Source organism: Sciurus carolinensis, chromosome 8 (assembly GCF_902686445.1).
Source record: "Sciurus carolinensis chromosome 8, mSciCar1.2, whole genome shotgun sequence".
NCBI lineage: Eukaryota > Metazoa > Chordata > Mammalia > Rodentia > Sciuridae > Sciurus > Sciurus carolinensis.
In genome coordinates, this window is record NC_062220.1 from 105,281,291 (window position 1) to 105,306,489 (window position 25,199).

The 25,199-nt window shown below is 40.0% G+C and overlaps 1 protein-coding gene across 1 annotated transcript in view; it reads right to left on the reverse strand.

Moving 5' to 3' along the window:
• Nucleotides 1-1,798: 1,798 nt before the first annotated feature.
• Pkd1l1 (polycystin 1 like 1, transient receptor potential channel interacting) overlaps nucleotides 1,799-25,199 on the reverse strand; it is a 141,763-nt gene continuing 118,362 nt past the window's right edge. Inside the window, exons 51-55 of the mRNA XM_047562147.1 lie at nucleotides 23,016-23,150; nucleotides 20,323-20,553; nucleotides 15,869-16,030; nucleotides 14,429-14,599; nucleotides 1,799-2,370 (exon numbers count right to left, since the gene is read on the reverse strand). Coding sequence (XP_047418103.1) covers nucleotides 2,335-2,370; nucleotides 14,429-14,599; nucleotides 15,869-16,030; nucleotides 20,323-20,553; nucleotides 23,016-23,150 — 735 coding nt within the window. The 3' untranslated portion in view covers nucleotides 1,799-2,334. The remainder of the gene's footprint in view (nucleotides 2,371-14,428; nucleotides 14,600-15,868; nucleotides 16,031-20,322; nucleotides 20,554-23,015; nucleotides 23,151-25,199) is intronic.

The following is a 25,199-nucleotide window of genomic DNA, read 5'->3' on the forward strand; positions in this document are numbered from 1 at the left end:
TGGGACTCTGGGTGGCAGAGCATGAGCTGGTGTTAGGGAAACCATTGCATCTGCTGTAACTTCCCATGTCTTTGGTCCACTTAAAACTCTTTAATTGCCCAGCACTTCAACTTGATCTTGAACAGTAAATCACCTAGAACACAACTGTCAGTGGCAATATCATTGTGGGAACTGCCACACTAGAATTTACTTAAGATGAACAATTGCTTCCAGATGACTGAGGAAAGGAACTCAGTGTTTTCCTCAAGGTATTGTGCTGGTGACATGGATGAGGTTGTCTTCTAAGACTCCTATGTGATTTCATCCCTTGTGAATGAGTTGCTCACCTGAGAATGCGGTAATGAGGAATCCTGACCTCAGAAACCTCCTACATCCTTGTATTCCATAAGTTCTATAGCTCAAGAAGGCCTTTTGCATGCCCAGATAACCAAGTTTTAGGGAAGATCTAATTGCATTCCCATTTAAATCTGTTTTCTTAAAATGGAGAAAAAAAAATACCTTTGGGTATTACCTGATTTTTCCAGGATCAGAAATCTTAGATGATCCACTTGTATAATGTTTATCATTATCAGTATGCACTAACACACAAATATTTTTCTTATTAAAAAAAAAAAAAACTTCCTAAAGTAAGATCTAAAAAGAGTAAAAAAAAAAAGTGCAAAATTCTTGAGTATTTTGTTTTACTTTGGTCATATTAGTGGAATTTCTCAAAACATTGGGATTTATAAAAAACTATGTAACACTTGTCTTCTGATATCTACAGTTTCATAAATAGATTTGTGATGGATTGAATTGCATCCTCCCCGAAGAAAAAAGATGTGGAAGTGCTAACCTCCAGAGCCTGTGAATGTGGCCTTGTTTTTCAGATAATGAAATTAATATGAGGTCAGTACAGTGGGATCTCATCCAACATGACCGTGTCCTTACAAAGAGGAAATTTGGACAGAGACAAACTCACACAGAACAAATGCCATAAAATGATTATCAGTATGCTGCAACAAGTCAAGGAACTATGAGAATCTGGGAGGTGGGCCTATACAGATCCAGCCCCAGGGCCTTCAGAGGAGACATGAACTTGCCAACGCCTTGACCTTGGACTTCAAGCCCCCAGTCTGTGAGATAACGCATTTCAATTTGTAGTACTTTGTTACTGAAGCCCTGGCAAATGAATACAGTATTTTATCTTCTATTTTAGGAAATAATTGGTAGAGTTTGTAATGATCCAACTTCTTCAAATAGAAGCCAGCTGATTATGCATTTTAGTCCTTGAGATTTCAACTTCCTTGACCCCTACAAGAAGATAATTTGGCTGTAGTAAATACATTACGTCTTCCCAGTAACACAGAAGCCCTGGTTTATACCCACAGTGTCACAAGTCCTATTCTAGCACACATCCAAAGAAAGAGGGGTTGACAATAATATTTCAACTTTATAGCATCTATGTCTGCCAGGAGGGAATGAATCAGTAGCTTCAAGAATGTCATCTTGGATAGATTCCGTTTAATCCATGGAAGCAGAGAAAGTTCATCTCAGAAGGCTGTCTGCTTCAGCATTTCTGTCTGGGTTTTAAGTTATTTCTACTGCTAATATTTGTAAATCAGATCTAAATAGTTCTTTTAAACTTAATTAACTTTTTTGGTGATGTTTATCCACAGAAAAATTCTGAGATATACTTAGAAATATAGAAAAGCTTTTAAAAAAAACCACAACAAAAACCATCAAAACTAACCATTTCTAACCCTATCATTCTGTCATCTCTTTATTTGAGTAATACAATAACTTCTTTGTACAAGCTTCTCATTTGGAAATAATTGCAAACTTACAGAAAATGTTACAAGAATAACTCAAAAACACTCACAGATCATCTTATCCAAAGTTACCCATTAATCTGTTGCCCTATTTGGTTTACTATTTGCCTTCTTTTCTGTTCATACACATTGGCCATTGCTTCTTTTTGCTCAATGACAATTTGCTAACCATTTACTGAGAGCTGGGCTCTGTGGGAGACCCAGCGGTGGAGAGAAGGTTGATGACTCATAACTCAGATGCAGGAGCAGAACCAGGAGGGAGGTCAGGTTTGAATGATCACGTTAGTCACAGCCAGGAGCACAGTGTCCTTAACATTCTGAGAAAAGCTTGGGGATGATGGCGTGCATTCTTCCTAGGTAATTCCTCATTTTAACTTCATGATTGCATCACAATTGGCCCAAGTTTCACCCAAAGAAATGCATCATACTCTCCATCTAAGTGAGCCCAGATTTTGCCCACCATTCTGAGATTCCTGTTTTCCATCTTCCAAGAATGTTATGCCTTTTTGATGGACACCGTTCACTTTCAAGTCAATGTTGTTGATTGTTGGATCTCCAGCCCCTGGAACAGTGCATGAGACAAAAATAGTAGTTGGGTGAATGAATAAATCTTAAAACTCAGGTTTAGTAATCTAGATTTAGCCTATAGAGAGCAGCTACAGGATGCTAACTCTGACTTACTTTCTTCTCTCAATGGCACTACAGGGAGATCCATGGAGTCCTCATTTTTCAGAAGAGGACACAATGGCATAAGGAAGATGAACTACTTTCCCATAGTCACCGGCCAAAGATTACATGAGTCACCTCAGCTGTTGCTCAAAGACCGGACCCAGAGACCTCCCTGTCTGTCAGCAGGACTGGGCCCTGTTCTTTCTACATGTACAGGCTGGGTGGGATTTCCTTGAACCTGCTTTCCCCACAAAGATTCCAGCTCATTGTGTTCAGTTGTCTTGCACCATCAGTTAGAAAACACTCGGGGTCACTGAAGGTTCAGTAAGTTTATAGAATCTGATTATCATTACAAAATGACTGGATAGGAGAAAGAGGCCACAAATTCCTCTGGCAGTCAGGTTTCTGTGACTACCGCTACCTGACTGCATTAAGGAGAGCCAAGTATTCTAAATCACCTTCAAACCATCCCACAAACAAGGAAAGTTCAGGAAAGAAGCTGAAAAAAATGCACCTCTTGACCGCTTCCTGTACCCTGAATAATAACTACCCACAGAATTTGAGTTCACAACACAACCCTGACTGAACACAAGCACCTTGGACAACACATACAGTTTTCTCTGGAAATACACATTGCCTGTGTTGTAGACTTCAAATTTGGAAAGTACCTGCAGAGAGCGGATATCCACTTAGACAAAACTTCTCAACTTTCCTTGCAGCAGGTGAGTGCTAAGGCATTACATTGTTACTCTTTTTGTAGGCTAGACAAGTGCTCTACCACTGAGCTATACCCTGAGCCAAAGGTCCCCAAACCCCTTGGACCTTGAACTCCAGGGCCTTGAGCCCCTTCTGACTGTTCTTGCTTTACCCAACTGCATTCACAAAAGCAAATTAAGAGAAAATTTTGTAGAAAAAACCCTCCTGGCATCTCTACATTGTAGACTTGGATGCTTGGCCAGCTCCTTAGGTAGCTCCTGCAGAGCAGAGTCACAAAGTGGTGAAAGACCTGGGCCACAGCAGGAGCTGGAACTGATAACTTTTCTCCTGCGCAGACAGAGGTAGCGATGAGGCAAGACTGATCCAAGCAATGCCAAGGGAGTTAGCGAGGGAGGAGAGGGGGTGGGGGCTGGCAGCAAACAGCATTCTGCGGCCATGCGTCACTTAAAAACACAAAGAACAATGATATATGCAGGTGGTTATTGATTGCTCCAGGCACTCAATCCTTCCAGTTTATAAAGATACAAATCTTAATTATTAATGGTTAAGATGAAAAACAACTGCCCCGAAGTTAGGAAATTCAATGGGTTGTTCCTTTGGCTCCCATCATACAAAAGGGGGTCTGTTCTGCAAAATCCAGCTGGAATAGCCTGTTCCAGTACCATTTATGTTCCTGTACTTCCAGGAGGGCCAGCTAACTCATGCTGCAGAAACTAGGTGCTAGAGGCACAGACACACCTGGGAGTCTCATGAGATGCCCATCCCTGACCACACTGGCTTTATTTTGGATAAATGCCTCAAAAAGCGATTGTCAAAAAAAAAAAAAAAATGTTTTCTGGTGGGAGGAAACTAAAATTGCTCATTGTACTGATGCTGAGAACTTTGTACATCATAGGCAAAAACACTGTGTCCTTAGGGCAAACATGCAAGTATAAGCCTCTACAGTCATTGGAGTGAAATTATTTTCTAAGCCTTAGGAAATTAGGATAGATTCCTATGTATTGTTAGTTTGTGAGGACTCACAATAGTGTGCATTGTATACATAAAAGATACTCAACCAGATTATGTATTTGAAATTCCTACAAACTGTAAGCATTATGAAATACAGAAATAATATAAGTGTATTTACAGGTCTGAGAGGAAGCATATTCCTTAATAATACTTTTATGGGGTTTGGGGGTATGGCTCAGAGGTAGAGCACTTGTCTAGTATGCATGAGACCTTGGATTCAACTCCCAGTGCTACAAAAAAGGGGGAAAAATTACCTCATGGGACTTTTGCAGTGACAATTTTTTCTTTTCCTTAACCTCAATGGGAATGTCTCTGACATTGTAAACATTAGATGTAGAACTGGCTTTTAACATGAGAAATATTCTTATTTAAAAAAAATATTGCTGGGTGTAGTGGGGCATGCCTGTGATCCTAGAGACTCTTGAGGCTGGGGCAGGAAGATGGCAAATTCAAGACTAGCCTCAACAATTTAGTGAGGCTCTAGTTCAGTGGTAGAGGTTCTCTGGATTCAATCTCCAGCACCAAAATTAATAAGATAAAATAAGATAAAATAAAGTAAAATAAAATAATAAAATATCAATTTATTTTTATTGAATATGCTTTAGAAGCAGCTTAGTGAGGCCCAAAGTAACCTGTGAGACCCTGTGTCAAAATAAAAAATAAAAAGGGCTGGAGATATGGTTCAGTGGTTAAGTGCCCCTGGTTAAATCCCCAGTACCAAAAAAAAAAAAAAAAAAAAAAAAAAAAAAAAAAAAAAACCCACAGAGAGAGAGTATGTTTTGGATATTAGGAATTAATATTGAATTTTGACAAGGACAGTCAAGGAGAAAATCAAATGATAGTTTCCACTCTTTTTGGTGAAGATTATGCATATATTTTTAATAATAGACATTTCTATTCTTGGTTTAAAAATTATATGATCATGAAATATTGTTCTTTCAATCTACTGTTAAATTCTATCCGCTGATGTTTTATTTACACTATTGGTATCAACATCAGTAAGACTAGCATTTTAAAAAAATTGTGATATTTTTGTCTGGTTTTTATTTTTTTTTCTTTTTTTTTATTGTAAACAAATGGGATACATGTTGTTTCTCTGTTTGTACATAGAGTAAAGGCATACCATTTGTGTAATCATAAATTTACATAGGGTGATGTTGGTTGATTCATTCTGTTATTTTTCCCTTTCCCCCCATACCTCCCATCCCTCTTTTCCCTCTATACAGTCCTTCCTTCTCCCATTCTTGCCCCCCTCCCTAACCCTCACTCTAACCCTAAAACTAACCCCTCCCACGCCCCATTATGTGTCATCATCCACTTATCAGCGAGATCATTCTTCCTTTGGTTTTTTGAGATTGGCTTATCTCACTTAGCATGATATTCTCCAATTTCATCCATTTGCCTGCAAATGCCATAATTTTATCATTCTTTATGGCTGAGTAATATTCCATTGTATATATATGCCACAGTTTCTTTATCCATTCATCAACTGAAGGGCATCTAGGTTGGTTCCACAATCTGGCTGTGGTGAATTGAGCAGCAATGAACATTGATGTGGCTGTATCTCTGTAGTATGCTGATTTTAAGTCCTTTGGGTATAGGCCAAGGAGTGGGATAGCTGGGTCAAATGGTAGTTCCATTCCAAGTTTTCTAAGGAATCTCCATACTGCCTTCCAGAGTGACTGCACTAATTTGCAACCCCACCAGCAATGTATGAGTGTACCTTTTTCCCCACATCCTCACCAACACCTGTTGATGCTTGTAATCTTGATAATCGCCATTCTGATTGGGGTGAGATGGAATCTTAGGGTGGTTTTGATTTGCATTTCTCTTATTACTAGAGATGTTGAACATTTTTCCATATGTTTGTTGATTGTTTGTAGGTCTTCTTCTGTGAAGTGTCTGTTCATTTCCTTAGACCATTTGTCGATTGGGTTATTTGTAGTCTTGGTGTTGAGTTTTTTGAGTTCTTTATAGATTCTGGAGATTAGTGCTCTATCTGAAGTATGATTGGCAAAGATTTTCTCCCACTCTGTAGGCTCTTTCTTCGCATTGCTGATCGTTTCCTTTGCTGAGAGAAAGCTTTTTAGTTTGAATCTATCCCAGTTGTTGATTCTTGCTTTTATTTCTTGTGCTATGGGAGTCCTGTTGAGAAAGTCTGGTCCTAAGCTGACATGTTGAAGATCTGGACCTACTTTTTCTTCTATGAGATGCAGGGTCTCTGGTCTGATTCCGAGGTCCTTAATCCATTTTGAGTTTAGTTTTGAGCACGGTGAGAGATATGGGTTTAGTTTCATTTTGTTGCATATGGATTTCCAATTTTCCCAGCACCATTTGTTGAAGAGGCTATCTTTTCTCCATTGCATATTTTTGGCACCTTTGTCTAGTATGAGAAAATTATATTTATTTGGGTTTGTGTCCGTGTCCTCTATTCTGTACCATTGATCTACCTGTCTATTTTGGTACCAATACCATGCCGTTTTTGTTACTATTGCTTTGTAGTACAGTTGAAGTTCTGGTATTGCAATACCCCTGCTTCATTTTTCCTGCGAAGGATTGCTTTAGCAATTCTGGGTTTCTTATTCTCCAGATGAATTTCATGATTGCTTGTTCTACTTCTGTAAGGTACATCGTTGGGATTTTAATTGGAATTGCATTGAATCTGTATAGCACTTTTGGTAGTATGGCCATTTTGACAATATTAATTCTGCCTATCCAGGAACATGGGAGATCTTTCCATCTTCTAAGGTGTTCTTTAATTTCTTTCTTTAGTGTTCTGTAGTTCTCATTGTAGAGGTCTTTCACCTCTTTTGTGAGATTGATTCCCAAGTATTTTATTTTTTTCGAGGCTATTGTGAATGGAGTAGTTTTCCTAACTTCTCTTTCTGAAGATTCATCACTTATGTATAAAAATGCATTGGATTTATGAGCATTGATCTTGTATCCTGCTACTTTACTGAATTCACTTATGAGTTCTAAGAGTTTTCTGGTGGAATTTCCTGGTTCCTCTAAGTATATAATCATATCATCAGCAAATAGGGATAGTTTGAGTTCTTCTTTTCCAATTCGTATCCCTTTAATTTCTTTGGTCTGTCTAATTGCTCTGGCTAGAGTTTCAAGGACGATATTGAATAGGAGTGGTGAGAGAGGGCATCCTTGCCTTGTTCCAGATTTTAGGGGGAATGCTTTCAGTTTTTCACCATTAAGAATAATATTAGCCATGGGCTTAGCATAGATGGCCTTTACAATGTTAAGAAACGTTCCCACTATCCCTATTTTTTCTAGTGTTTTGAGCATGAAGGGGTGCTGTATTTTATCAATGCTTTTTCTGCATCTATTGAAATAATCATGTGATTCTTAACTTTAAGTCTGTTGATATGGTGAATTACATTTATTGATTTCCTGATGTTGAACCAACCTTGCATCCCTGGGATGAAACCCACTTGATCATGGTGCACTATCTTTTTAATATGTTTTTGTATGCGATTTGCTAAAATTTTGTTTAGAATTTTTGCGTCGATGTTCATTAAGGATATTGGTCTGAAATTTTCTTTCCTCAATGTCTCTGTCTGGTTTAGGTATCAGGGTGATATTGGCTTCGTAGAATGAGTTTGGGAGGGTTCCCTCCTCTTCTATTTCATGGAATACTTTGAAAAGTATTGGAATGAGTTCTTCTTTAAAGGTTTTGTAGAACTTGGCTGAGAACCCATCTGGTCCTGGACTTTTCTTTGTTGGTAGGCTTTTGATGACTTCTTCTATTTCATTACTTGAAATTGGTCTATTTAAATTGTGTATGTCCTCCTCGTTTAGTTTAGGCAATTCATAGGTCTCTAGAAACTTGTTGATATCTTCGAAATTTTCTATTTTGTTGGAATATAGATTTTCACAATAGCTTCTAATTATGTTTTTTATTTCAATCGTGTCTGTTGTGATATTTCCTTGTTCATTCTGAATTTTGGTGATTTGGGTTTTCTCTCGTCTTCTCTTTGTTAGTGTGGCTAAAGGTTTATCAATTTTGTTTATTTTTTCGAAGAACCAACTATTTATTTTGTCAATTTTTTGTATTGTTTCTTTTGTTTCAATTCCGTTGATTTCAGCTCTGAGTTTAACTATTTCCTGTCTTCTACTACTTTTGGTGTTGGTCTGTTCTTCTTTTTCTAGGGCTTTGAGCTGTAGTGTTAGGTTGTTTATTTGTTGAGTTTTGCTTCTTTTATTGAATGTGCTCCATGAAATAAATTTTCCTCTAAGTACTGCTTTCATAGTGTCCCAGAGATTTTGATATGATGTTTCTTTGTTCTCATTTACCTCTAAGAATTTTTTAATTTCCTTCCTAATATCTTCTGTTATCCATTCATCATATAATAGCATATTGTTTAATCTCCAGGTGTTGGAGTAATTTCTGTTTTTTACTCTTTCATTTATTTCTAGTTTCAATCCATTATGATCTGATAAAATACAAGGAAGTGTCTCTATCTTCTTGTATTTGCTAACATTAGCTTTGTGGCATAATATATGATCTATTTTAGAGAAGGATCCATGTGCTGCTGAGAAGAAAGTGTATTCACTCTTCGTTGGATGGTATATTCTATAAATGTCTGTTAAATCTAAATTATTGATTGTGTTATTGAGATCTATGGTTTCTTTGTTCAATTTTTGTTTGGAAGATCTGTCCAGTGGTGAGAGAGGCTTGTTAAAATCACCTAGTATTATTGTATTGTGGTCTATTTGGTTTCTGAGATTGAGAAGGATTTGTTTGACATACATGGGTGAGTCACTGTTTGGGGCATAGATATTTATGATTGTTATGTCTTGCTGATTTATGGTTCCCTTAAGCATTATGAAATGTCCTTCTTTATCCCTTCTGATTAACTTTGGCTTGAAGTCCACTTTATCTGAAATGAGGATGGATACCCCAGCTTTTTTGCTGGGTCCATGTGCATGGTAAGTTTTTTCCCATCCTTTCACCTTTAGTCTTTGGGTATCTCTTTCTAAGAGATGAGTCTCTTGCAGGCAACATATTGTTGGATCTTTCTTTTTTATCCAATCTGCCAGTCTATGTCTTTTGATTGATGAATTCAGGCCATTAATATTCAGGGTTATTATTGAGATATGATTTGTATTCCCAGTCATTTGACTCATTTTATTCATTTATTTGTTTATTTTTGACACGACTTGATTCCTCTTTATTTGAGAGTTCCTTTAGGATATCTCCTCCCTTTGCTGATTTGCTTCTTTGTTTTTCATCTCTTCTTCATGGTATATTTTGCTGAGAATGTTCTGTAATGCTGGCTTTCTTTTTGTATATTCTTTTAGCTTTTGTTTATCATGGAAGGATTTTATTTCGTCGTCAAATCTGAAGGTAAGTTTTGCTGGGTATAAGATTCTTGGTTGGCATCCATTTTCTTTTAGGGCTTGAAAAATGTTATTCCAGGCCCTTCTAGCTTTTAAGGTCTGGATTGAAAAATCTGCTGATATCTGTATTGGTTTCCCCCTGAATGTAATTTGGTTCTTTTCTCTCACAGCCTTTAAGATTCTGTCTTTATTTTGTATGTTAGGTATTTTCATTATAATGTGCCTTGGTGTGGGTCTGTTGTAATTTTGTGTATTTGGAGTCCTATAAGCCTCTTGAACTTGATTTTCCATTTCATTCTTCAGATTTGGGAAATTTTCTGAAATTATCTCATTGAACAGGTTGTTCATTCCTATTTGTTTGGTTTGTTTCTCTAAGCCTTCCTCAATCCCAATAATTCTCAAATTTGGCCTTTTCATGATATCCCATAGTTCTTGGAGATTCTGTTCATGATTTCTTACCATCTTCTCTGTTTGTTCGACTTTGTTTTTGAGGTTAAATATTTTGTCTTCAATATCTGAGGTTCTGTCTTCCAGGTGTTCTATCCTATTGGTTGTGCTTTCTATGGAGTTCTTAATTTGGTTTATTGTTTCCTTCATTTCAAGGATTTCTGTTTGGTTTTTTTTCAATATCTCTAACTCTTTATTGAAATGGTCTTTTGCTTCCCGTATTTGCTCTTTTAACTGTTGATTGGTGCGTTCATTCAATGCCTGCATTTGCTCTTTCATTTCATCGTTTGCTTCTCTTATCATGTTGATTATGTACATTCTGAACTCCCTTTCTGACATTTCTTCTGCCATGCTGTCATTGGATTTTATTGATGTAGCATCCAGATTTGTTTGAGGCATTTTCTTCCCTTGTTTTCTCATGTCGTTCAGGTATCAGTGGACTGCTAAGATGTTGCAGATTTCCTCTATTGACTTATAATGTCCCTGAAGATTGCTAGTGTATCCCCTCTTATCCTTCAGTAGCCTGAAGTCTTAGAGGAAGTTGATACTTCGGTGTTCCCCTAGGAAGCTGCCTCTCTAGGGGTGGTGGTCTTCAGGTGGGGTATATTCCCTGCTAGTGGGCAGAGGTGCCTCTACTTGTTGACCAATGGTCATCCAAAGGGGAAACTAGACTGCGGGCTGAGGCAAGGCCTGTTTGGGCCTGTGTCTCTGGTTTTACTGTCCTTGTGGGAAAACCTCACCCAGCGGGGAAGACTCACCTGGTGGGGAGGTCTCGCTAGTCAGTTCCCCTCCTAGAGGTTCCCCTCAGTCCACAACTACCGCCTGGACAGGGCAGCCTTCCCGGGCAACGTTCCCAGGGGCCTGGACCAACCTCCTGGGCCTGGGAGCCCTGCCCTTCGCAGACGAGTCTCCTTAGGTAGCCCCTCCTCAGAGAAGCTGCCCGCAGTCCTGGAACCTTCGCTCCGCCCCTCAGCTTGTCTCTGTGTAGTTCTTTCAAGAAAAGGTGCCTAGGTCCCCGGACCGGACTGTGCTATGCACCTAATTGCCTGGCTATGCGACCCGTCCTCTGAGCAGTCACTTGGAGCCTTGTACATATGCTCCAAGCCCCAGTGACCCGCCGCTCGTCTCTTCCTCCAGGCAGCCACCCGGTGTTCTGTGTGGGCGCTTGGAGACCAAGCAACTCACTGCGCACCTCCACCTCTTCAGGACAGCCCCCTTCCCGTTGCTCAGGCTGTTGCTGAGTCCAAATAGCTCGCCGCCCAACTCTTTCTCTGGCAGCCGCCAGAGCCCTAGCAGATTGCTCCAAAACCAAGTGGTGTGCTGCGCGGCCTCCTCTGCAAAGTTCTTGTCTGGTTTTTATATCAACATATTGTTTATTTTATAAAAGCACACTTGGAAGCTTCTCTTCCATCTCTCTGTGGAGCAGTTTGTAGAGTGCTCAGGACTTGTATTTTTCTTAGTATGTAGTGGATTTTACCTTGAAACAATCTGGCTGGTATTTGCAGGATAGATAGTCAAACACTGCTTCAGAGTTCTCTCTCCTCAAGTCAGCTCAGTGACTAGAAGCATTGGAAATAGCTCTCTTTCCAAATTTTCTATCATTTGTTTGATTTTCTTACAGTTATTTTCCCTTTCTCATTTTTATTTTACACTCACCTTTTTCATTATACTTATATGTTAGTTAATAATTTGTCTGCTAAAAGATTAATCTCTTGGATTATTTCTTCATGCTGTTGATTTCTTTAAATTATGCGTACAATTTCCTTACATTTTGCTTTGTGTGTGTGGGCATGTGTGTGAATTTTTCCTGATGTTTCGAGTTGAATACAAACTCAGTTTACCATCATTTGTTTTTGCTCCATATTATACAACATAAGTTTTCCGCTAAGCACCAATTTAACATTTGCATTGTTCTTTGTTTTAATCTTATCATTACAAAATAACATTAATTTTATGGCACAAATATTGATGAATATAGTCATCTTTATTCTAGAAGTTTTTATTAATTGATTTCATTATTTTTTTCATCTTACAAAGGTAATTCTGTGCTATTTATCTTTTCTCCTCTATATGCACTGTTTCTCCCTGATTTTTATAAAATTGGTCATTGATTTTCTATTCTCTAAAAATTTTGTTTCTCTGGTCGTTCATTCAATTTTCTACTGATATATACATTAAAATAGATTTAACTAAAATAATAATTGATAAGCAAGAAATAATGTTAAGTAACTTAACTAATTTTAAATCACTTGGAGGTGGTTTGATTTGGAGGGAGAAAGAAGGGAAGTGGTAATCAACAGAAACATTTATACTTAAATCCAATAACTAGCTTATTAGGATTTAACTCTAGTTTTAATAGATTTAAACCCATTTCTTTCCTGGAATACATCACTTTTTAGATATACAGTTAGTCCCTGACTTAGAATGGTTGGATTTAGGATTTTTCAACTTTAGCCTGGAGCAAAAGTGGTGTGCATTCAGTAGAAACTGTACCCTGAGCCGTGCTTCCAGTCAGTCCCAAGATCCCGAGGGGAAATGCTGATGTTCTACAGTGGGCTGTAAGTTGCTAAGCTAGAATTTTGGTAGTTTAGATGTATCAAATATATTTCAATTTACAGAGCTATCAACTTATCATGGGTTTATTGTTTATTGTTAGTCTAGAAAATCTATACAAGTGTATCTATTTCAGGAAAGTCTTAAACATTTTTTTCTTTAAATATACTTTTTCTGGTAAAATTGGACTTTTTCTGGGGACGACACTAATTATACCCCTTTGACTGATTTTTATGCCTATTATTAATCCTATAATCAATTTTAACTGTTGGTTAAACTTATTTTGATTGAATTTTCTCAAACCTTTATCCATACCCTTTGCTTTCTTTTCTGTGAACCTATCACTCTTGCTTGCCTTTCTTCTTTGCCTGTGTATAAGTTTCCACATTTCTTTCCTCACATCGGTCAATTTATTCTTTTTATTTCATCTTTGAGCTCCTTAAACTTGGTTTTGCACTTCTCTTTCAAAGAGGCATTTTTTCATTAAGTTATTTTTCATAATAAAACATCTTGATTTCCAGTAGAGTAGAGGAAAGGGAATAGGGGGAGGGAGGAAGGGAGGGAAGGGCAGGGTACTGGGGACTGAAATGGAGTAAATTAAATTCTATGTGGGTATGATTATATCAAATGAACCCAGCTATTATGTTCTAACTATAATGAACTAGAAAGAAGGAAAGAAAGAATCATCTTGCTTACAATTTTGAACCATCTGCTGCAATTTTTTTTTTTTTTTTTGTGATGCTGGGGATTGAACTCAGGACCTTGTGCATGGGAGGCAAGCACTCTACCAACTGAGATATATCCCCAGCCCTGTTGCAATCCTTTTAAAAGAGTTATGATCTTCCTTCTTCTTTTTGGGCCGTTTTTATTTCCTACTTTTTCCTGCAGATGTTTGCATAGATCCAGGAATGATCCACTTTTATAGTTACTATTCATGTCTACATGTGAGAGCTCATCTTCCCAGGGAGCTGTTGACTAGGGTACTAGGGAAGGGCTTGGGCAATGAGCTGGTTGCAGGCACCTCTGTTCTTCTGTTTTCAGAGAGCACTCACCACCATTCAGACATGGAGAGTGAGTGCTTTGGACTAACAGAGCATCTCTCTGGGTCTCAGGAAATTTGCCACTGGACTGTACACACCACTGGAGCTAAGGTGTACCTTTCTTTTTCACTGTGTAACCCAGCAACATGAAGTGTGCACCTGTACTGACTTTTCTTTAGTTGTAATTAGTACAGCTCAAGGTCAATGAGCCACCAGCTCTTCCTCCTCCAGCCTGCCACGTCAACAGACAGCACAAAGATGGCTTCTTGCATGCTCTCCCTTCAGTCTTCTCTCCCCAGAACTCTGTGGTATTAGGTTCAGGGATATCCTTTTTACTTCGTTTTGCTCTATAAAACTATTCCAAAAGAGGGTCTGTGGTTGGAATCTCTGGATATACTGTTTAATTTGGAGATTTCTGTGCTGTCTTAGAAGTGGTGTTGTTCTTTCTCCCACTAGTTTAATTTTCAGTGTATTTGGCAGCCATTCTTAGAATTGCTCGTCATATTCTGGTTCATAGCTATTTCTTAGTTTCTGGGGGAATGGAGCTTTTATTTCTGTTTTTCAGTCTCTTTGAGTTGATTGTAGTTATAATAAAAAATGACAGGGCAGATGGATACTGATGCTATCATTTTAAACTGGAAGTCTTGCCATATATTTTAAATTGTTAGGCAGTTCCCTAGTTCTGACCAGAGCATATCTTACGTTGGTATTATCTTTAGAGAATATTTATGCAAATCAACCTTGTTATTTGCAATGTTTCAGACCAATTTTAGAACTTAAAACAACCTTTGCTCTAAGGAAAACTAACAAAATAATTTTGCAAAGTCTTACCTCTGTGACTTGGTAACCTAAAATGCCCACTAAAGAACTCTCTTCTGCTCTTGCCTCCACTGTACTCCTGGATTGTTTTTCTGGAAGAGGGAGTTCTAGGCTTTCAGACAACCCATCAATCTTCATCAGAAGTTCATCTAACAGACTTTCAAATTCATCCAGGTAATAATTCTGAAGGGAAGAAAATTAAGTATATGCATTTAAGAATGCAATTTTTCTTCTTGTTTTCTGAAACATTTAGGGGTATCAACTTTGAGGGAGTGTGCTATGTTAGAAAAAGCACTGGACCCTGGGGTCAGAGGACCTGAGAACTAGACCTGTTTCTTCATGTCTCCATATCTTGGTCCCTTCATTGATAGTATGCATATGCTGATATTTGCATGAATGCTTTGGTTAATGATGCCTGCATAAAGGATAATTGCAGTAATCAGTGAGCAAGTAGAGAAGCACAGGACAGGGTAAAGAGTTCTGTGCAAATCTGCAGTATCATGATAACACATGACAGACTTTACAATTGCACTGAGTAATACATAAATATCAGCCACAGAAGATAGTTGAACATTCAGTGTGCAAATACCTGGTTGACTTTTTTGGCATTCGTGTCTGGGGTGACTTCACCCAAATATTCCTAGGGTTTCAAGGTTTGGGTAGGAATTTTGGTGTGTAGCACATAACAAAAGTGAATGACTAACTCTAAAGGGGATAGAGTATAGTGTATGTGTATTATGTTTTAGATATGAGGTGTCCCCCAAAAGTTCATGTGTGAGACAGTGCAAGAAGGTTTAGGGGTGAAATGATTAGATGATGAGAGTTGTAACCCAATCACTGAATTACCATTGATAAAGATTAACAGGGTGGTAACTATAGGCAAGTAGGGTGTGGCTGGAGGAGGTGGATCACAGGGGTGTGTCTTTGGGGTTTATATTTTGTCCCTTGTGAGCAAAGAGTTCTCTCTCTCTCTGTTTCCTGATTGCCATGTCTTGAGCTGTCTTCCTTCTCTGTACCCTTCCACCATGATGTTCTGCCTCATCTTGGGCCCAGGTCAATGGAGTCAACCATCTGTGGGCTCTGCAACTGTGGGCCAAATAAACTTTTCCTCCTCTAAGTGTTCTTGTCAATTCTTTTGGTTATAGCAACAAAAAAGCTGAATAAAAAAATGTGTGTCCTCGGCAGAAACTCCATCTTTCTTACCATACAGGGTCATCATACAGATGTAGTGAATTATTGTAGAGAATGTGCTTGGTAAAACATAAAGTGCTTTAGAATCTCAAGAGAAGATTCTAAGAGCTCCATTATGGCTGAGAACTAATTTTGAGGCTTCAGATTGATACCTGACACAGAATCATGATCACACTTTGATAACAGAAAGCAAAATTCTCCAGTGAAACCACCAATTTAAGTGTGCTACTGTGCTCACTACTCCAGATTCCCACAGCTTACGTGATCTGCAACCACTTGAGCTTCTTCCGGCTTTGGCATTTCCAGACCCAGAAAGGTGAGGGCCTTGGCCCATGTGTGAGTAGTGATATCTTTAAGTCTCACAAGGGATTTACTGTGAGAAGATTTTCTTTTTCGGAAAAAAGTCACCAGGGAAGCTCTCAACTAGAGAAGAGAATAAAATGGAAAAATTCTGTGTTAGAGCACACTTTGTTAATTTGATAAATAATGAAATAGAGATTATATCCCATGATGCCATTCTATGAATTTTTGGTAGCTGCTTGGTAAAAAAAAAAAAAAATTAAGAAAATATATTTCAAGAATTAAATTAAATGGCGGCAATATGAACTTGGCAATGGAAATTAATCTTATCATAAAGGATGTTTTCTATATCTATCAGTTGGGGCTAATATTATTTACATGCTATGTGTTTTCATTTATAATGTCTGCATCTCAGCATCAATGTCCTGTGTAAGCCACTGTGACCTGTGGAAGCCCTACACAGCAGCATGTGCCTGTACCTGGGAGACTGAAAGAGCCCAGAGCCTGGCAGGCTCCTGTGCCCTCACATTTGTTATATAAATGATTCTGCTGTTTATGGATCCCTAGAGGTTGTTTATTTCCTTACTTCAGGCTGAGACCTGTTAGCTCAAATTTCTGATGACGCCAAACAATTTTTTACACTTTCAAGTATCTTAAAAATAACCCAAAGAAGCAAAATTTAAATCCCTTAGAGACTTTTTGTGCATCCTACAAAGCCTCAAAGGGCAGCTATTCCCCATTGACAAGAAGAAGCTGTGGTTCTAAGTCCCAAGTTCTGCTGCCCTGAGGTGCTCTCTGACCCCGAGCTTTTCCTGTCCCCTGCTCAGAGCAACATACTCTATATACATCAGTCTACTCTCTCCCAAAGTTTCCCTTGCTCTCTTCCCTTTTGGGTTTTCCTTGCTTCACTATGCCCCAAGATTTCAGATAGGCTCATTGTGTGAGGGATGTCCCCCATGGGGAAACATATCAAAACATCATCCAGATAATGCTTGTGTGTTTTTTGGTCTCTTGTGGTCATATCTTTGCCATTGATCAGCCTTCCAAATCCCTTGATGATGTATCAGATCTGTGCAGGGACACTCAGGATCCTGAAAGGATAGGCACAGGTGTATGCACACAGCTGTATGTAGGTATGAGACCTCCAACCAGCAAACCAGTCACACAGAAGAGAGAGGCCTGACTCTTGAGACCGCCACACAGTATTTCCTCCCTATTTCCAATGATAAATCCAAGTGCTTTAGCATGGCATTTATGGCACTGCATTCCTGGTTCCAACCATCCTCTCCAACATCCTGTCTACTTGGCCTAGAACTCTGGGCATGGCCTTCCCCTAGGGCCTCTGCTTTTGTGTTGTCCCATGTCTAAAATGCAGTCCAAGCCACTGTCATGAGCTGAACACCTCAATGAGGCTTAAGCCAGATGACCTCTCCTGCTGAGTGAAGATTTCCTGGTCTCTGTATAAAGAACAAGTGAGACCCTGGCTAAGTTTCTTGCTCTTGAGAAAAGTCTAGTTAGACTTTAAGATGGTATATAATTGTTCAGTATATGAAATACAATGAAAGAAATCAAAGACCTAAGTAAAAGGAGAGACATCCAGAATTCTAGGATTGAAAAGATCAATATTATTAAGATGTCAATTCCTCCTAAATTTGGTTCATATATGCACAACAATCAGTCCCAGCATGCCCTTTTGGGTGGGTGATATTGACAAGATGATTCTGGAAAGGCAAAAGAATGAGAACAGAAATTTTATAGAGTTATCATCATTGACATTCTGTGGGATTGGTGAAAAAGAAAGTTTGATGGAATAGAAGAAAGAACCCAGAAGTAACACAAATTACGGTCCCACTTTTTGACAAAGATGAAAATCCAATTCAATGGAAAAAGGATATTCTTTTTAAAAATGTTTCATCTATTAAAACAAAGAATCAAAAATAATAACAGCATGAACTTTTATTCATACCTTACATTTTATACTAAAATTAACTCAAAATGGATCATCAACATAAATGTAAAACATAAAACTATGAGAATTCTGGAAGAAAACAAAAGAGAAAATATAGGTGACCTTAGGTTTGGAAATTAGTGTTTATGTTATAGTTTAGATATGAGGTATCCCCCAAAAGCTCACATGTGAAACCATGCAAGAAAGTTTAGAGGTGAAATAATTGGGCTATAAGAATCGTCACCGGTCAGTGCATTTATCTGATTGGGGTTAACTCGGTGGTAACTGTAGGCAGGTGGGTTCTGACCAGAGGAGGTGGGTCACTGGGGGCATGACTTTGGGGCATATATTTTGACCTTGTTCAGTGGAACACTCTCTTTTCTCTCTCTCTCTCTCTCTCTCACTCTCTGTCTCTCTCTGCTTCCTGGTCCCATGTCTTTAGCTGCTTTGCTCTGCCAGACTTCTGCCCAGACTTCTGCCATGATGTTCTGCCTCATCTCAGGCCCTGAGGAATGGAGTCAGTGATCTGTGTACTGAGATCTCTGAAAACTGTGAACCCCCAAATAAACTTTTCCTCCTCTAATTGTTCTTGTTAGGTCTTTTGGTCACCATGGTGAAAAAACTGATAAAAAGTTTAGTTATAACAACAAAAGCACAATCCACAAAAAATTGAATTTAACAAATTCACAGCTTATATTCTGTATAGACACTGTTAAGAGAATGAAAGAACAAGCCATGGGTTGAGAGAAAATATTTTCAAACCACATATCCAGTAAAGGGATTGTACTTAACAGTGTGAAAGTGGTTATGATCATTTGTGCTCATGTCTTCCCCTATGGACAGTGGGCTCCCTGAAGTAGGAACCATATTTGTTAGTTTTGTTTCACTATTGTTTGAATATGATAGACTTTCTTTAACTAATAATTGAATGAGTGTATGAACACACAAGTGGATGGACAGATGGATGGGTGGATTGGTGGGTAATGATAAATAGTGGAATGGAAAGGTGAGAGAACAGGTTAGTAGATGGGTGAATGGGTAGGTAGATAAATGGATAGAGACATGTATAGTTGAGTGGGCAGTTAGGTGGATGGATTAGTGGTTGGATGAATGAATGGAGAACTGTGTGTCAAGAGCATTGAAAAGCAAAGCACTTGGGCCTTGTCAAGATGTAAGCATATGTGGTAACTTCTAGTTTCACTATATACTAAATGAGAAAAGTAGTAGAATTTTAAAGACTAAGAATTTTAAGTCATTTACAGATCCTGAATATCAATTCATTTAACTGGAATTATGCTCTGCAATGTGCCAGTAACTACCCAGGGAAGGCTGTGTATCTTGGTATATCAGCTCTGACTGCAACCAGCATTCAAAGGCAGATGGAAATGATCACCCAGGGCAATGGTGCAATGAGGAGGCAGGCCAAGTGACTCTGGGAGTCACTTCCCAAGCTGGCTAGGATCTGGGCATGTTGCCCAGGAAAGTTCCATGCTGAATGCCATCTTGTAGGAATGTGTAGGTCTTCACCCCAGTGGAGGGCAGGGGAATGATCCCACGGGAAAGCCTGTCCAGTGGATAAAATAGCATGCATGGCATCCCATCGGGCCTGGTCAAGCACACAGGGGCTCCAACCCTTCAACAGGAACACCTGTACCCATTACACCTCCAGCCCACCCCTTGTGATGTGAACACTGTGGCCTGGAGTGGCCCCTGGGGAGAAACTGGGCAAAGCAGTTGAGAATGGAGCAGGCAGGGTGGTCACATAAAATAAAGGACCAGTTACACTTTAATTTCAGGTAAGTAACAAATAATTTTTAATATATCTGAACTATTGCAGGGGGCATACTGATATAAAACAATTATTCATTGTACTGAAATTGAATAGTAACTGGATCTATTTTTATTTGTTAATTCTGTCCATCCTGCATGGGGGCTGCAGGGTAAGAGCATGGGGCAAACTCCTTCTCTGTTGAAGGGGTTCATGCTGCGCTGATATGACTAGATTTACCAGTTGCTGATCAGTGGGAGGGCATGAAACTGTCCCATTCCTCACACGACCTCCATCCCAGAGAAGTGTCCAGTGAAGATTGTATGATTAGAGTAAAATTTTGTTAAGATGAAAAGATTGAGATAAGAAGGCAACAGAGAACCCTGTAGCAACTTGAGATCAAGTTCAGAGTGGGCTGAGATGTGATTCAGGGCAGGGCGAGGGCCCTGGAAGACTTCCTGGAGGAGGCAGCCTCCTGGAGTAGGTGTTAGATTTCTGGAATATTCTGGGCAAAAGGAGAATCACACTGACTGTATTCGACCCTTACCCTGAACAGATTAGATGGGCCTTGGGATCCATTCCCATGAGATCTGTGCTGTACAACCCAGAACTGTGTTCATCCGGACAAAGAGCATTTCATCCCAACAGCAGATGAAACTTTGACAGTGTTTGATTTCAAGGTGGGACAGATCTACATACCATTCCAAAACATATCACGGCCATCAGCAGAAAGAGGCCCCCACAGTAACGAGTTGTATCTCGCTGGTCAGACTCAGAAAGGCTGTGGAATGAATCTTTTTGGTTTCTTCCTGGAAAATGAAACAGCAGCCTGGGAAAGGCATCTGTGAAGGTGACAGATGACAGTGTCCAAGTGAAGAGTAGAAACCGGCGCAGATGGGAGTGGGCAGTCATCAGCAAGGCCCCCACCAGCTGCAGGGAGAAAAGCCCGAGATGATGACCTTCTCACCACTTCTTGGGATGGAAGTTTCCTTTGGGGGCTTTTAGATAGTGAAAAGCTTGGAGAAGCCATTTGTGGAGTGAGACTCTTACCCTCCCTGTTTTAAGACCAATTCTTGAAAAGCCAGTCTCCATCCCTTCTACTCCTCCCAGGACTCTCTGCTCCTATATACACCCTCACTCTTCAATACTTAGAGGCTCTGCAAGCTAGCTGGTGATCCCCCTCTATCCCAGGTGCTTTTCCTACCTGGTGTCACAGTTCTCTCTCTGAGTTGACTCCCTTGTGTCTGCCTTTGACATTGGAGGCCTGTGCCTACCTGCCCATGCTGGACCCCCTGACTCCCACTCTTACGGGAGGCCATGGCTGCTATGTAGGGGCAGCTCTCACCTTCATGTCCCCAGAACCCAGAAAGGACTCAGTAAAATAAACCATTTAAGAAGCAATAGGAGTTGGGCGCCATGGCACATGCCTATAATCCCAGCAGCTTGAGAAGTTGAGGCAGGAGGATTGCGAGTTCAAAGCCAGCCTCAGCAAAAGCAAGCAGCTAAGCAACTCAGTGAGACTCTGTCTCTAAATAAATACAAAATAGGGCTGGGGATGTGACTCAGTGGCTGAGTGCCCCAGAGTTCAATCACCTGTACCCCAATCCCCAAAAAAAGAAGCAATAGGAAAGTCAATTTTGAGTGAAGTCGGTTCTCATTAAACTCATGGTCTGGGCTGTAAGAGACAGAGATCTTAGTCTGGGGTCTCAGGGACTGTACCTGTTTCTCAGTTTATTTCTTACTTCATCCATTCAATCCAGCTCTGGTGCTGACAAGCATGTTTTCAGTCTGGATGACAGATCACTAGCTAGTCGTCTGTCACAGGTGCGTGTATGTGGACCATGGCCTGGCCACTGAAGGCCTCCCAAGCTGCAACCACAACCATGTCCTGCAAGTGCACGAGCACCATTCGCCTCCACCTGTCACTCTGGCCCTGCACCTAAATTCCCCTGCTCATATCCAGGAACTAAGTTTGATATTATTTACTCTGCACATAGAATAACACAGACACTCAGTGGAACTCAGGAGGAAGAGAGTACAATCTGTGAGTTCATATCTCAGCAAATTAAGTTACTGGTCTACCTGGACTCCTTAGGTTCCAGTGTGTTCATACATTTTCCTATGGTAAATGGACATTTATTTATACTGTTTTTTTTTTCTTTCCATTAAAGCATTTTTGTATATTGTTAAATGGTATTAATAATGACCGGCTGAGTTGCTGGATAAATTTCACATCTAAGGATAGAGATAACCCTCCCAGGTAAATAGCATGGATGCATTTCCTGGAGTTGGAGGTTGGGTTATTGGTTTGGGGTCACCATGGAAGGTAGGAAGCAGGCAGCCAGGATTGAAAGCAATTCTCTCTCTGACTCCAAAGTCCGCTCTATTTGCCTTGCTTTTCTGAGCCTGTCCCTCTATGCACAAGGCCAGCAGAGTTGGGGATCATATTCCCTGAAGCAGGAGACCTGTACTTGATTCTCTATGTATTTCTTGAGTCCTGAGAGTCAGAGCCTCCTCACTCAGGTCTCCTGGCAAGACTCTACTGATTCTGTGCTGTTGCAGAAGTTGGAACTCACACTACACTAAAGCCAATCTGGCTGGAGCAATCAGATCAGAATTAAAAGCATCCAAAAACTTCACCAGGGTTACAGGTTGTACTCTGGACCTACTGATCTTGGACTATACCCTCTAATCTAGACTTTTAGGGCCACCCCTGGATGAAGATCTGCCATCTCTTGGAGTTAAAGGCATTCCTGAGAACTTATGCAGATCGGTAACTACCATCTACCTGCTTTTGCTTTCTTTCTGTTGTGAATTAATTCACTAGTGAATTAAATAAAATGAAAATGAATTCCAGTGTATTAGTAGAGAAGTCCTTAGGTGTAGGATCAGGGTAACAAATGGATGCCAGGGTGAGGTTAGGGGTCTGCCCAGAAGCAGTGCATTGTTGTAGCAACTAAGTTCCTAGGAGTTATGGCTCCAAGGTAAGCCTCATCCTCTTTCTTAGCCCTTTGCCACCTTCCTCTGAGAAAAACTGCCATGTCTACCCATAGCTTGTTGTGATTGCTAAGTGAGTTAACAGACAGGAGGCACTGACCACACCTGACACTTAGAAAACTCAGTAGATGATAATAACTACTTCCAATAGTAGTTCAAATAATATGTTGTAGGAAAGTATAATACAGAGCAAGTGTTTAATAAATCATGGTTATTGTTGTTATGACCATAATTTATGAAGTAACTACTGCTTTCAGTTATCTAAAGCCACATTGTAATGGATTAGAGGACTGGAATTTAGGGTGGTGATTCGCCTTGAGAGTGGTTTGTTTTTCCCTAACCGATGACATATTGACTGAGCTGAGAAATCCCTGGATAAAGGGGACAGTTCTTACCACTGGCGCAAAGACTCTGGAGAGAGAGGAGCGCATCGTGGAAGAGCGGGACATCATGGTGTTTAGGAAGCCAAGAAGGTAAATGCCTTTCAACATCCAGAGGAATAAGAGGATCCCCTGGAGCCATCGTGTCCACTGCAACAGAAGAACACAGCACGTCAGTGTGTCATGCCAATGATAAGCCAGTGCAGAGGCTTGCACACACTCGTGGGTCACGCATGAAGTGTCCCTTGATCGGATGGAGCTATACAGACCACGGATACCCCAGGGACATGAAGTATCAATGTCTGTGGAGGACAATGAGCCAGAACCAGGAGTAAGTTCAAATTAGAACGTTTTCAGGAAGACCAGATCTGAGTTCTGGTCTTGCCATTTCTGTAAACATCAGAACAGGGCAGTCCTGGCCATTTCCTCATCTGAGCCTGGGTCAACTGTATTGTAAGAAAACCACTAGCATGGGGTGCGAGGTGACAAAGGAAATGTGCAATGCAGACTAATTCCCTCTCCTCTCTGTATGTACAGAATATGTTACAACTTACTAATTCTTTTCATGCAGTTTTAAAAAATTTAATCCTTATAAAAACTAGGAGCATTTCTATTTTATACCTCTAGACACTATGGATCAAATAAATGAAGTGATTGAACAAAAGTAGCACAGCAAGAGACATGGCAGACCCAAGTCAGCCTCCCAGACCTGCATCGAGCACCTGCATCCACACTCCACAGGTACCCTAAGAAGGCAGCTCATCTTTTCCAAGGGGGCTCATTTCTAAAGGATGCTTTCAGATGTATGATAACATCTGTTCTCACCAAGATGATACGTTGAAGAGAAAGAATAAAAGATGGATGCTTAAAAATCTATGTGGACAGAGGAGGAAGGTTTTCTGCTTTTTTTTTTTTTTTTTTTGAGAAAACATAAATATTGTCCTCTGATAGCTAAGGCCAGACAAGCTGTGGGAGGCTGTCACACCTCGGGGTCCCTTCAGAGCAGGCAGGTGTGGTTATGCTCAGAGAGAACAGAGATGATCAGGGTTATAGCCTGTGCCAGATGGGGAGAAATAAAATGTGAGCTACTGGAATTTCAAGTTTTCTAGTTCTTACAGTTTAAAAAGTAAAAATAAGCAGGGAAATGTATATTTTATTTAAATGACTACATCTAAAAACATAATTTCCATGTATAAAAATTGAGATATTTTCGTATCAAATTTGTGAACTGTAACGTATTTCAAATTTGTAGCACATTTCAGTTTGGACTAGCCACATTTCAAGTTCTTAACAGTCACATGTGGTTAATGGCTATGAATTGGCAGCACATCTATGAACCTCCTGTGGCCAGGGTGGAAAGGACCCCTTTCTGGCCTACATTTGATTTGTTGAGTATCATAAAGCCTTCTTAGTTGTTGTTGTTATTATTATTATTATTATTATTATTATTATTGTTATTACTTTCACTTATAGGACACCACCACACGGGAAGCTCTGCTTGAGGGGTATGAAATCATGCATGTGTATGTACAAATGTGTGTGCACGCACACACACTCAACTGCTAGGAAAATAGGTTGTGTATCATGGTTCTACCTTTTTAAGACTTGAAGAAAGGTTAAGTAACTTGCCCAAAGGAACATGGTTAAAGAGGAACCTGGTCCTGAGGCTTAAGTCTGCTGATTCTAAAATCTGTGCATTTCCGTTCCCACACACTCAAATCTTAGCTCCCTAATCCTGAGTGTTCAATTCCATCATTAGAAACTCATTTATTTTCATCTTGAAGATGTCTTTCTTCCAGCAGACTCAGCGGAAGTTAGAACTGAGTGCTCCTAACCTTCTCTGGGTTTAGTTTGACAAACTACAATAAAAGTTCCTGCAGAATGGGGTGGGGAGGGAAAGCCACAGTGAGGCTGGGTGCAGACATGCCCCCACAGAGACAGACACACAGGGCATCTCAGGGGACAGGCATGGTCTACATCACACATTTCCCCAGGGTTGGCCCTCAACACACAACACAGCATGGATCTCCCGCTCCTTCAGCACTGAGAACTCCAGGGCCAAGACGTGAACGGTGTTCTCCCAGAGGCCCTCAATACATCACAGCTCAGCACTCAGGAACATGGGCACTTAGGTCCCTAAGACCAGCAGCCAGTTCCACTGCTGCTAGATGTGTGTGACCTGGAGCAAGTTGCCTAACC